Below are 13,216 nucleotides of genomic sequence, written 5' to 3'. Positions count from 1 at the left end.
AATCTGTGTCAGTCTTGTGAAGGTTGTGGCCTATCCAATACAGCTAATTAAGTATATCTGAAAGAGTTATTACAGGGATCGTTGGCCTGTGAAAGCATTCTGGTTTTGGTTTGCTTGTCCTTCCTGTGAATTTGGAGGATTTTTCAGAAGCAGTGTTGTGGTGTCTTTGGATGCTTGCTGTAGTAATCCATGTCAATGAAGACGGTACATGAACAGTCTGAGAAATCGGCTTTCAAATAATCTCTTCCTTAAATGATCAAAGGCTGTGATGGCCCACGGTGGTGTTTGACATTGTTGAGGGTTTGCACTTGAGATATTGAAATTGCTGCATGTTTTCCATAGTTTATTAGCATTCTAGAGGCATACAGCTCAGTAACAGGTCCACCTGACTACATTATGCTGACTACATTTATAACCCCAACTACTAAAACTTGCTCCGTAGTTTTCTATGTACTGGTGATTTAAGTGTGATGTAAGGCAGCATTGTGATACAGCAGGAACAGATTGAAAGAGGAACTTTGCTTCAAAGGTTTACGAAAGAACTGCAGATGCTGGAAAAATCGAAGGTAGACAAAAAATGCTGGAAAAACTCAGCGTGTGAGGCAGCGTCTATGGAGAGAAGGAATTGGCGATGTTTCGGGTCGAGACCCTTCTTCAGCCCCTCAGTCTTCTCTCAGTCTGATGAAGACCCTTCCGGGTCTTGACCCGAAACGTCGCCAATTCCTTCTCTCCATAGATGCTGCCTCATCCGCTGAGTTTCGCCAGCATTTTTTGTCCATCTTTACTTCAAAGATATTGGGTGTAAGCCCATCCTGTCGTCTGCTTCAGGATGGTTTGGAGTTTAATTTCAGAGCAAGTGTAGTCTATATCCTGTAATTCAGCTACAATGGGCAGAATTAGACCATTCGGGCTGTCAAGTTAACTGCGCTATTCAATCATGGCTGATCTATCTTTCCCTCTCAACCCCTCAACATTCTCCTGCCTTATCCCCATAATCCTTGACACCCGTACTAATCAAGAATCTGTCAATGTCTACCAAAAAAATACCAATTGACAGCCTCCACTGCCGTCTGTGGCAATGAATTCCTCAGATTCACCACTCTTTCAAAAGGGATTCCTCCTCAAATCTTTTCCATAGCTGTGTCCTTTCATTCTGAGGCTGTGCCCTCTGGTCCTAGACTCTCCCACTAGTGAAAAACATCCTCTGCACATCCACTCTTTCCAGGCCTTTCACTATATGGTAATCTTGGTTTTGAATGGAACGTTGAACAGCTCCCTGTTAGTTTAGAAGATTAGCTCCTGCACCCACAGGCGTTTATGCTGATGACATGCCAAGAGACTCACCAGTACATAGAGAGCTACGGAGCAAGTAGCTGGGATTATATATTTATCATGTTGAGGGGAAAAAGATTGGGAAATATTTTGGGCCATAATGCAACTGTATTTATTCTAAGTCGTCACTAAAAATTGGCATATTTATAGGCTGGCTGTTTATTATTTTGGCTTGAATCTGTTGTGGAGCAAGTATAAGATGGAAATGAATTTCTGTGGGAATTCAGATTTGAGGGTTGTGTTTCCATTCTCCCCTGATTGTTGCAGTCAAATGTTTTGAGGTTGATCAAGGTCATCCTGCCTCCTCTTCTGTCCGAGATTGCAAGTTATAGTAGAATTAGGCCATTCGATCAATAGAGATTCAATCATGACTGATCTCTGCCTCATAATCCCATTTTCCTGCCTTCTTCCCATAACTCTTGACAAGTTCTAATCAAGAATTTGCATATCTCTGCCAAAAGAATTTCCACTGACTTGGCCTCTGCAGCCCTCTGTGGCAATGAGTTCCACAGATTCACCACCCTCTGACTAAAGAAGTTCCTCCTCACCTCCTTGCTAAAAGAGCGCCCTTTAATTCTGAGGCTCTGACCAGTGGAAACATCCTTTCCACATCCACTCGATTTCCCAAACCGGGGCTGACAGTGTCAAAATAAGGTAAGTGTTTTAGTAACTGAGATGACAAGAAATGTCCTCCTTGACAGTGTGTTGAATCATTGGAATTTTCTACATGGGTGCTGTCGAGGCTCAGTTGCTACATTCACACAGAACAAGTCAAGAGCTTTCTAAACATTGAAGAAATCCAAAAATGTGAAAATATACGAAAGAAGAACTGAGGTCAAAGACAAGACACAATCTTGATAATGGGTAAAGTAGGTTCAAAGGGTCAAAGTGAGGAAGGAGGATGTTATGCTGACATCTAGTGCAGCGGATGCAATAGATGAGGTTGGAGGAGGTACAGGTGAACCTCTGCCACACCTGGAAAGACTGCTGGGGTCCTAGTTCGCTTCGCTGAACATCTCCGCTCGGTTCGCAATAGCCAACCTGATCTCCCGGTGGCTCAGCACTTCAACTTCCCCTCCCATTCCAAATCCGACCTTTCTGACCTGCGCCTCCTCTATGGCCAGAGTAAGGTCCACCGTAAATTGGAGGAGCAGCACCTCATATTTCGCTTGGGCAGTTTGCACCCCAGCGGTATGAACATTGACTTCTCTAATGTCAGGTACTCCTTACGTTCTCCTCCCCTTCTCAGCTCTCCCTCAGCGCTCTGGCTCCTCCTCCTCTTCCTTTCTTCCACCTGCTCCACCCACCCCCCACCCACCCTCACATCAGTCTGAAGAAGGGTCTTGACCCGAACCGTTGCCTATTTCCTTTGCTCCATAGATGTTGCCTCACACGCTGAGTTTCTCCAGCATTTCTGTCTACCTTCAAAGTGTCAAAGGTCTTGTTTCTAATTCTTATATTCCTGTGCATTTTATTTACATTTAAAATATTGGTAGGTGTACATAATCTTTGGACAAATAAAGTTATATGATTTTATAATCACTTTAACAACATCTGCTTTATAACATTGTCAACCCTCTTTTATTGCACAATAATAGATTTAAAATAACCTGTTCCTCAGCACACTGACCAAGAAACATATCTTGCACACATTAGTTTGATTTGAGAACTGTGGCATTCTGTTATTGGAAGACAACTGGATAAACTGCATCAGTCATATATTTGTAGACAAAGAGAAATGCAGATGCTGGTTTACAAAAAAGTGCTGGAGTAACTCTGTGGGTCAGGCAACATCTCTGGGTAACATGGATAGGTGACATTTCAGGTCAAGTCCCTTCTTAAGACAGACTCTAGAGGGGGGAGGGGATGAGGGGGAAATGGGGAGGGCAATTTCTGGCAAATGTTAGATGCCTGACCTGCAGAGTTACTCCAGCAATTTGTGGCTTATTTGCCCACTTTGCCCCAAATTATATTGGAGTCTCTTTCCGTCACCCTCACAGCTCGCTCTCTCCTCTTCCAACTATGAAGTCTATAAATTTAAGAGATTATGATTTTGTTCCAAAATGTAAACCATAGATTATATAGTGTAAGTAATTGTTGTTGGCGAGTACTGATCCTTGCTGTACACCACACTCATAGTCTATCATCTTTCTTTCTATCGACAAATTCTCAATCTACCCATCTGCAAGGGTGGCGTATCGGTAGAGCTGCTGCCTTACAGCGCCAGAGATCCCGGTTCGATCCCAACTACGGGTGCTGTCTGTATTGAGTTTATACGTTCTCCCCATGACTTGCATGGGTTTTCACCAAAATCTTTGGTTTCCTCCCACACTCCAAAGACGCACAGTTTTGTAGGTTAGTCGGCTTGGTATAAATGTAAAATTGTCCCTAGTGTGTGTTGGATAGTGCTAGTGCATGGGGACAGCTGGTCGTTGTGGACGCGGTGGACCGAAGGGCCTGTTTCCATGCTGTATCACTTAACTAACCTAAACCATATTACCTACAATCCATGTTCTTTCATTTTGCACACTAGTAGTTTGGATATCCTGCAGTGACTGACTCACCTTCTACCCAATGTTTTTGCAACACAAGCAGATGGAGCAGTAAACAAACAGTATGGTACGCTTGCCTACATCAGCCAGGGGGACTGAGTACAAGAGTCAGAATCTGTGCGGCAGCTCTGTAAGACCTTATTAGCATGCATTTAGAGTAATTGTGTGCAGTTCCCGTTGTTCTCTTTGCAGGAAGGATGTGGTGGCCTTGAAGAGGGTGCAGAGAGGTTTAAGAAGTTTACCAGAATTCTGCCTGCATTAGGGAGTACTAGCAATAAAGAGAGCATGGACAAACTTGGAAGAGAATGAAGAAGGGTCTTGACCCAAAATATCGCCCATTCCTTCTCCCCAGAGATGCTGCCTCACCTGCTGAGATACTCCAGCATTTTATGTCTACCTTCGATTTAAACCAGCATCTGCAGTTCTTTCTTACACATGGACAAACTTGGACTTATTTTCTCTGGAGCATCAGAGGCTGAGAGGAGAAGTAATGGAAGTGTGTAAATAATGAATGGCACGGGTAAATTAGGCAGTCAGAACCTCTGCTCGCCAGGGTGGGGATGTCAAAGAATAGAGCTTGAAGATGGGAAAGTGAAAGTTTAAAGGGATAAAGGAGATGTGTGAGGCAAACACAGAGAGGGGTGGGTTTCTGGAATTCATTGCCAGGGTTGGTAGCGGAAGCAGAAACAATAATGGCGCTGAAGGGACTTTTAGATCGGCATGGATACGTGAGGAATTAATGAATAAGGATGATGTGCAGACAGAGGAGATTAGTTTCATTTGCCATTATGTTCAGCACAGACTGATGGGTCTGTTCCTGTACTGTACCATTTTATATTTCTCCCGACGCCAGAGCTCCATCATCCGGCAAGAGGGCCTGAAAACATTGGTCTGGCTGCGGAGGCCGCAAATAGGCCCTGGCCTCGGGTGATCACAGTGGACTGAACTTTCTTGTGCATTTCCCCACAGTGGAAAATTTTGATTCTGCTGTGGGGGGACGTCATGTTAAATTCTATAATGTGTTGTGTCATTTTTCTTTTCTGTTTTTTTAATTTATCTATGGATGTACGGAAACCTAATTATTTCTTCTATGTAAAGCACTTTGGTTTCAATGCGAGTTGATTTAAACGTGCTATATAAATAACATTACTTACTTACTTACATTCAGTCCTGGCATTTCTCCTGCACAGTATTAATGCTAATTTGTGAAGAAAGGAACGGCAGATGCTGGTTTAAACCAAAGATAGACACAAAAAGTTGGAGTAACTCAGTGGGTCAGGCAGTATCTCTGGAGAGAAGGAATGGGTGACGTTTCGAGTTGAGACGCTTCTTCTGAATGGTCGTCACCCATTCCTTCTCCCCTATTAATGCTCACTTGATTTGATCAGTAAATTTGTCGCCTCTAATTCCCTGCTCTTTCCACCACCTACATCATTACTGTTGAGGATCCTGCATACAAAAGCCTCCTACACTGTCAGCTGTACAGATTGTGCAGAATCCCTCTCAAGCTGGGCTCCCTCTCAAATGCATCTCTATTCTGCATCTCCAACGCAGCACATTTGAACCAAGATTTATCAAATATTCCATCCAGATTTACGGGCAAACTTTTCAATTCAACTGGTTTCCACAAAGATAATTCACACTCACCTTGAATTTCCCATCAGAGGAGAAAATGCTCACCCACTTGTTGTCATAATCAGCAATAATAATATCACCACTCGGGTGCACAGCTACACCCGTCGGACGCTGGAGTTGGCCAGGAGATCGTCCACGAACACCAAAACGATTTTTAAACTGGCCATCATTTGAGAAAATCTGGAATAAAAGTTTACGAAATCTTGTACAATGCTTTGGCTGGTTTCAACACCATGTTGTATTGTATCTAAACAAAATTAAGCATTTAGTTTCTCCAGCATTTTTGTCTACCTTCGATTTTCCAGCATCTGCAGTTCCTTCTTAAACATTTAGTTACTGCAGTTAGTTATATCACAGAATGAAATCAGGATGTGTGATGACCCCTCAAAGATGGACTGTACCAGCGCACCAAAGAAAGTCTATTTATTTCATGCAGTACATTTGCAAATCGCTATTCTGGGAAATGTTGTGTTTGCTAACCTGACGTAAACCATCAGACATTAAAGAGTGTGAAGATCAGTTTCAGAAATTGTTTGTAATTTTTAAAAATGTGGAAAATAACCTGATTTAAATATTGTGTAAGAAAGAACTGCAGATGCTGGTTTAAATCGAAGATCGACACAAAATGCTGGAGTAACTCAGTTGTGGTTGGTGGTTTTCCTAAAACATGTCTCCTAGCTCGGCACACAATGTTTTTCTGGACACAAATGTCAAGTACAACTCTTACTCTTAAAAATGATATATTGAACAATATTTAAATCAGACAATGCTGGAGTAACTCAGCGGGACAGGCAGCATCTCTGGAGAGAAAGAATGGGTGGTGTTACGGGTCGAGACCTTTCTTCGAGTCAGAGTCTTGACCCGAAACGTCACCCATTCCTTCTCTCCAGAGATGCTGCCTGTCCCGCTGAGTTACTCCAGCATTGTCTGATTTAAATATTGTTCGATATATCATTTTTAAGAGTAAGAGTTGTACTTGACATTTGTGTCTAGAAAAACATTGTGTGCCGAGCTAGGAGACATGTTTTAGGAAAACCACCAACCACAACTATTTAGAATCACAATACTTATCTCATTTTATTTATGGCTAGCAATGTCATCTTGAACAAATCCACAAGTGTTTATGTGCCTTAATGCAGAAATCATTTAACAAACATTTAGACAGGTACATGGATAGGACAGGTTTAGAGGGATATGGGCCAAACACAAGCAGGTGGGACAAGTCTAGATGGGACATGTTGGCCAGTGGGCAAGTTGGACTCAAGGGCCCGTTTCCACGCAGTATCACTTTATGACTATGATTCTCGTCCACAACAGCAGCGGTACACAAGTCACAAGGTTACGCGTCCTATCGGAATCACAGACAAGTGGGCAGAAGGGGCGGGGTAGCTCTGGTAAGAAATGAAACTCGGTCCTAAGCAAGGGGTGACATAGGATAAGAAGATGTAGAGTCCTTGTGGGAAGAGCTGAGAAACTGCAAGGGTAAAAAGACCCTAATGGGAGTTCTTGACAGGCCCACAAACAGTAGTCAGGATATAGGGTACGTTACATCAGGAGATACATTTGGCATGTAAGAAAGGCAATGTTACGGTGGTAATGGGGATTTCAATATGCAGGGAGACTTGGAAAATCAGGTTGGAACTGGACCCCAAGAGAGGGAATTTGTGGAGTGCCTCAGAGATGGTTTATTAGTGGAGCATGTAGTGGAGCATACCAGGGAAAAGGCAATTCTGGATTTAGTATTGTGTAATGAACCAGATTTGATAAGTTAAAGGAAATATTAGGAGGTAGCGACCATAATATGATAAGATTCAAACTGCAATTTAAGAGGGGAAAGATGAAATTGGATGTCAGTATTACAGCTAAGCAAAGGGAACTAAAGAGGCATGAGGGAGGACCTGCCAAAAGTTGACTGGAAAGGGACCGTGGCAAGGATGACGGTGGAACAGCAATGGCAGGTGTTTCTGGGAACAATTCCACCAAAGAAGAAAAAAGATTCTAAGGGGAGAACGAGGTGACCGTGGCTGACAAGGAAAGTCAAGGACAGCTTAAAACTAAATGAGAAGGCATATAATATTGTAAAGATTAGCGGGAAGCCACAGGATTGTGAAGCTTTTCAAGAACAATAGGAGGTAACTAAAGAGGCAATACGGGAGAAAAGATAAAATACGGAGGTAAGCTAGCCAATAATATAAAAGAGGAGAGCAAGAGTTTCTGCAGATATATAAAGAGCAAGAATGAGACAAGAGTGGACGTTGGGCCGCTGGAGAATGATGCAGGAGAAGTGATAATGGGGAATAAAGAAATGGCAGAGGAGTTGAATAACTTTTTTGCATCAGTCTTCACAGAAGACACCAGCAACGTGCCTGAAATTGAAGAGAGTCAGGGGATGGAGGTTAGTGGAGTGGCTATTACGAAGGAGCTGAAGCTTGGGAAGCTGAAAAGGGCTGAAGGTGGATAACACACCCCAGGGTTCTGAAAGAGGTGGCTTTAGAAATTGTGGAAGCATTAGTAGTGATCTTTCAAGAATCACCAGTCAGGAATGGTTCCAAACGATAGGGAATATATTACCTCGCTGTTCAAGAAGGGAGCAAAGCAGAATAGTGGGAACCACAGGCCGGTTAACCTGACTACATTGGTGGTTAAAATGGTTGAGTCCATTGTAAAGGAAGAGGTTAGGGAGTACCTAGAACAGGGGGTTCCCAACCGTTTTTGTCCCGTTTACCCCAGGCAACTTTAATAGCAAATAACAATGTTATTTCACTTATTTATGAACAACTCATGATGAACGGACTAATGATATACCAGAACCAAATACAGTCAGTCAATGAGAAAAAATATATTTACAAATCCAGAATCAACAAATCTACCCCCTGGGTAGGTGAAATTTACTCCAGGTTCGGAACCCTTGACTTAGAAGTTCATAAAATAGGCCAAAGTTAGCATGGCTTTGTGACGGGGAGACCTTGCCTGACGAACCTGTTTGTGTTTTTTTGAAAGAAGTAAATATCAGGACAGATAAAGGAGAGTCAGTGGATGTTGTTCACCTAGATTTTCGTAAAGCCTTTGATAAGGTGCCACATATGAGGCTGCTAAGGAAGATGAGAGCCCACGGTATCAAAGGGCAGACACTAGCATGGATAGCTGGTTGGCTGGATGGCAGAAGGCAAAGAGTGGCAATAAAGGGGGCTTTCTCTGCTTGGCTGCCAGTGACTAGTGGAGTTCCGCAGGGCTCGGTGCTGGGGCCGCTACACTTCACGTTGTATATTAATGATTTGGACGAGGGGATTGAAGGCTTTGTGGCAAAGTTTGTGGATGATGCGAAAATAGGTGGAGGGGTAAGTAGTGTAGCGAAAACAGGGACTCTGCAGAAGGACGTGGACAGGTTGGGAGAGTGGGCTGAGAAGTGGTGGATGGAATACAGCGTAGCAAAGTGTGGAGTCGTGCATTTTGGTAGTAAGAATAAAGGTGGACTATTTTCTAAATGGGGAAATAATCCAGAAATCAGAGATGCAAAGGGACTTGGGAGTGCTGGTGCAGGATTTCCAAAAAGTTAATTTGCAAGTCGAATCGGTAGTAAAGAAGGCAAACGCAATGCTACTTGAAGAATACATAAACAAGGATATAATGCTGAGCCTCTACAAGGCGTTGGTCAGGCCGCATTTGGAGTATTGTGAGCAACTTTAGGCCCCCAATCTGAGGAAGGATGTGCTGGCTCTGGAGAGGGTCCAGAGGAGGTTTACGAGAATGATTCCAGGAATGAGTGGGTTAACATATGATGAGCGTTTGACAGCACTGGGCCTCCACCTGCTGGAGTTAAGAAGAAGAGGGGGGGAGGGGGGGGGGGGGGGGGGGGGGGGGGGGGGGCACCTCATTGAAACGTACAGAATAATTAAAGGCTTGGATAGAGTAGATGTGGAGAGGATGTTTCCACTAGTGGGAGAGGCTAGGACTTGAGGTCATAGCCTCAGAATTAAAGGACATACTTTTAGGAAGGAGATGAGGAAGAATTTCTTTCGTCAGAGGGTGGTGAATCTGGGTAATTCTTTGCCACAGAAGGCAGTAGATATATTTAAAGCAGAGATAGATAGATTCTTGATTAGTACGAGTATCAGGGATTATGGTCAGAAGGCAGGAGAATGGGGTTAGGAGGAGAGAGATAGATCAGCCATGATTGAATGACAGGGTAGACTTGATGGGCCAAATGGCCTAATTCTGCTCCTATCACTTATGATCTTCAAGGTTGTGCAAGGGTTAAATTCGGTGCGGCCCAAGGTCCAAGGATCTACTGAATTGTTTCTATATTCAAATAGGGCACACGGATAATCTAGATAAATTATAGACTTTAAATCTAATATCCATGGCAAGGAAGATAATGGAAATAAAATCTGACAGGATTAATCTGCATTTGAAAAGGGATTATTATCTGTTTATTAATTTATTAATTTTATTTATATCCTGCCTAATGCATTTTTTTTTTTAAATCTCAAATGCAACAATGTTTACTGACAAGGCCATTGCATTTAACATAGTCCTTATGGATGTTGGGAACATTTTTGACAATGTCTCATATGGGAAAGTGGTTCAAAGATTAGTGCCCATGTCACCCAGGGCAAATTGGCAGATTATATCCAAATTTGGCTTCAAAATAGGAAGCAGAGGGTGATTGCGACGTTATTGTTGTGATTGGTAACCTGTGGCCAGCAATATGCAACAAGGATCAGTGCTGGGACCCATATCGTACAGTTTAATGATTTAGATGGTAGATCAAGAGAGGCATGTTAGCTTGTTGGTATGTTTGCCGATGACAAATATTGTGTTGTTGATGGTGATGAAGGTAGTCTTAGGCGACAGTATCCCACTTTCTCCAGCCCCCTCCCCGTGAGGTGGAACAAAAGAGGACCCAGCATGGGAGGTGGGGGGAGAGAACAATGGAGGATTTGGCGTGGAGGAACTACTGTGAGGGACAAAGTGGTCAGAGGCTATGGAGAGTGGATTGGGCGGGGGAGGGGGTGGGGTTGACCCGAGTATTGCTAAGCCACAGTGTTGATGGAGATGAGTTTCAAGATACATAGATATCACCATTTCCAAAATCATCATGGACAAATTAAAAAGTGCACAGATTGTACTGGTTTACGGTTCAGTAAATGCTAATAGTACAATGCCAACAAAGATGAAAAAAAAGAGAACAGTTTAGTTTATTGTCACGTGCACCGAGATACTGTGAAAAGCTTTTGTTGCATGCTAACCAGTCAGCAGAAAGACAATGCATGATTACAATCGAGCCATTTAGAGTGTATAGATACATGATAAGGAAATAACGGGTTGTGCAAGGTAAAGCCAGCAGTCCGATCAAGGATAGTCTGAGGATCATTAAAGAGTTAAATAGTAGTTCAGCACTGCTCTCTGGTTGTGGTAGGATGATTCAGTTGCCTGATAACAGCCAGGCCGAAACTGTCCCTGAATATGGAGGTGTGCGTTTTCACACATATACCTTTTGCCTAATGGGAGAAAGGAGAAGAGGGAGTGGCCAGGGTGTGACTCGTCCTTGATTATGCTGTTGACTTTGTCGAGGCAGCATGAGGTATAAATGGAGTCAATAGCAGGGAGGTTCGTTTGTGTGATAGTCAAAATCATCACACAACACAGAACTAAAAGATATGGGCTGAGGGTTGATGGAAGGCTTTAAATGATATCCCGTTACCTGCACACATTGATTGTTACTGTCTGCTATCATGACCTTTCCATTGGTGGATGTTGCCACTCCCTGCAAATTGGTAAATTCCCCTTTATTTCTTCCCTTGGTGCCTGCAAGGAAAAAATAGCAAATAAATCTTATTTGGAATGAACGGCATTAAATGTTATCTTAACTGAATGTCAATATAATTTCCATTGGATAGTTGTGGTGGTAAAATTCAAATGTGAGAAGAGTATTATTAATGACTCCACAGCTGTAATTTCATACAAAATCCATAAAGAAACCTTAAACTCTTCCCATTTTTTTCTAATGCAGGATTGGAAATTTATTCTTAACTAGTCTAAGTGGGACCTGTTGGGTCGCACGGGAGACCTGGTTCCCCCCAACACAACCCATTCCCCAATGCAATATTCCACCACTGGGGAGGGTGGTGTGGGGGAGGGGTTGTAGTTGACGGGGGTGGGGGGATCTTCAAAACCTTCATAACTTTTGAATTATTTCACCGATCGGAACAAAACTTATTTGACGCAGCAGAGAATGGCGAGTAAGGTGGCGAAAAATCGTAGTGCTATGGGGGATCGTTTTTGCGCACATTCAATTACAACGCAGACAGGGAGGTCAAGATGAGAGTTTTAGTAATATATAGATTATCTGTAGATAATCTAACAATCTAACAAGATTGCACATGGACAGGATAGTTTTAGAGGGATTTCAGGCGTTGAGCAATACGAAGCAAGGAGAAAAGAACGCAGTGGGCAATTAGAAAGGCCAAAAGGTGTTACAAAATGGCTTTGCGTCTTCTCTAGCCACGGGCAAGATCATGGAGGATGGGAGAGTAGCCCATGTTGCTCGTATAAGAAAGTTAAAAATAGAATAGGCGGGTAAGCCTCATGTCGGTGGCAGGGACGATATTGGAGAGGATTATTCCTGATAGGATTTACTCCCATTTAGAAGAAAATGGGTTAATTAAGGACAGCCAGGATTCAATAACTTGATTGACATTTTTGAGGAGAAGACAAGGGTGATAAATGAGGCACTGGAAGTTGTCCACATGGATTTTAATTGATAAAGTCCTCCTTGGTAGGCTGACCCAGCAGGTTGTGAATGGAATTAACAGTGACTTGGTCATTTGGATTTATAACTGGCTTACTGCTAGAAGGCAGGATTGTGATGGAAGGACAATATTCAGGCGGGAGGGCTATGACCAGTGGAGTTCTGCAGGGATCTGTGCTGGGGCTTTAGTTTAGATTAGTTTAGAGATACAACATGGAAACAGGCCCTTTGGCCTACTGAGCCGACATCGACCAGCGATCCCTATACACTAGTTCTACCCTACTCACTGGAGATATTTGATAGAAGCCAATATACCTACAAACCTGCACATCTTTGGAATGTGGTCTCCTAATTTGAGGAAGGACATCCTTGTGATTGAGGCAGTGCAGCGTAGGTTCACGAGATTGATCCCTGGGATGGTGGGACTGTCATATGAGGAAAGATTGAAAAGACTAGGCTTGTATTCACTGGAGTTTAGAAGGATGAACGGGAATCTTATAGAAACATATAAAATTATAAAAGGACTGGACAAGCTAGATGCAGGAAAAATGTTCCCAATGTTGGGTGATTCCAGAACCAGGGGCCACAGTCTTAGAATAAAGGGGAGGTCATTTAAGACTGAGGTGAGAAAAAAACGTTTTCACCAAGAGAGTTGTGAATGTATGGAATTCCCTGCCACAGAGGGCAGTGGGGGCCAAGTCATGGATGGATTTAAGAGAGAGTTAGATAGAGCTCTTGAGGCTAGTGGAGTCAAGGGATATGGGGAGAAAGCAAGCATGGGTTATTGATAGGGGATGATCAGCCATGATCACAATGAATGGCAGTGCTGGCTCGAAGGGCCGAATGGCCTATTCCTGCACCTATTTTCTATGTTTGTAGAGTTTCTTAGGAGACTAGAGACTATGTTTGTAGAGTCTCTTAGGATTTTCCTTTACTTTGCCTGCCA

At 43.1% G+C, this 13,216-nt stretch overlaps 1 protein-coding gene across 9 annotated transcripts in view; it reads right to left on the bottom strand.

The window, feature by feature from the left end:
- The window catches only part of trim2a (tripartite motif containing 2a), a 139,795-nt gene that overhangs the window by 26,401 nt on the left and 100,178 nt on the right, over nt 1–13,216 (bottom strand). For all 9 annotated transcript variants that reach the window (XM_055644325.1, XM_055644334.1, XM_055644308.1 and 6 more), the window contains 2 exons: nt 11,224–11,327; nt 5,532–5,699 (listed from right to left, as the gene is read on the bottom strand). In XM_055644325.1, coding sequence (XP_055500300.1) covers nt 5,532–5,699; nt 11,224–11,327 — 272 coding nt within the window. The remainder of the gene's footprint in view (nt 1–5,531; nt 5,700–11,223; nt 11,328–13,216) is intronic.

The sequence above is a fragment of the Leucoraja erinacea genome, chromosome 1 (genome assembly GCF_028641065.1).
Source record: "Leucoraja erinacea ecotype New England chromosome 1, Leri_hhj_1, whole genome shotgun sequence".
Taxonomy (NCBI): Eukaryota; Metazoa; Chordata; class Chondrichthyes; order Rajiformes; family Rajidae; genus Leucoraja; species Leucoraja erinaceus.
Note: the sequence above shows the minus strand (reverse complement) of the source record. Positions and strands in the feature narration are given on the sequence as shown.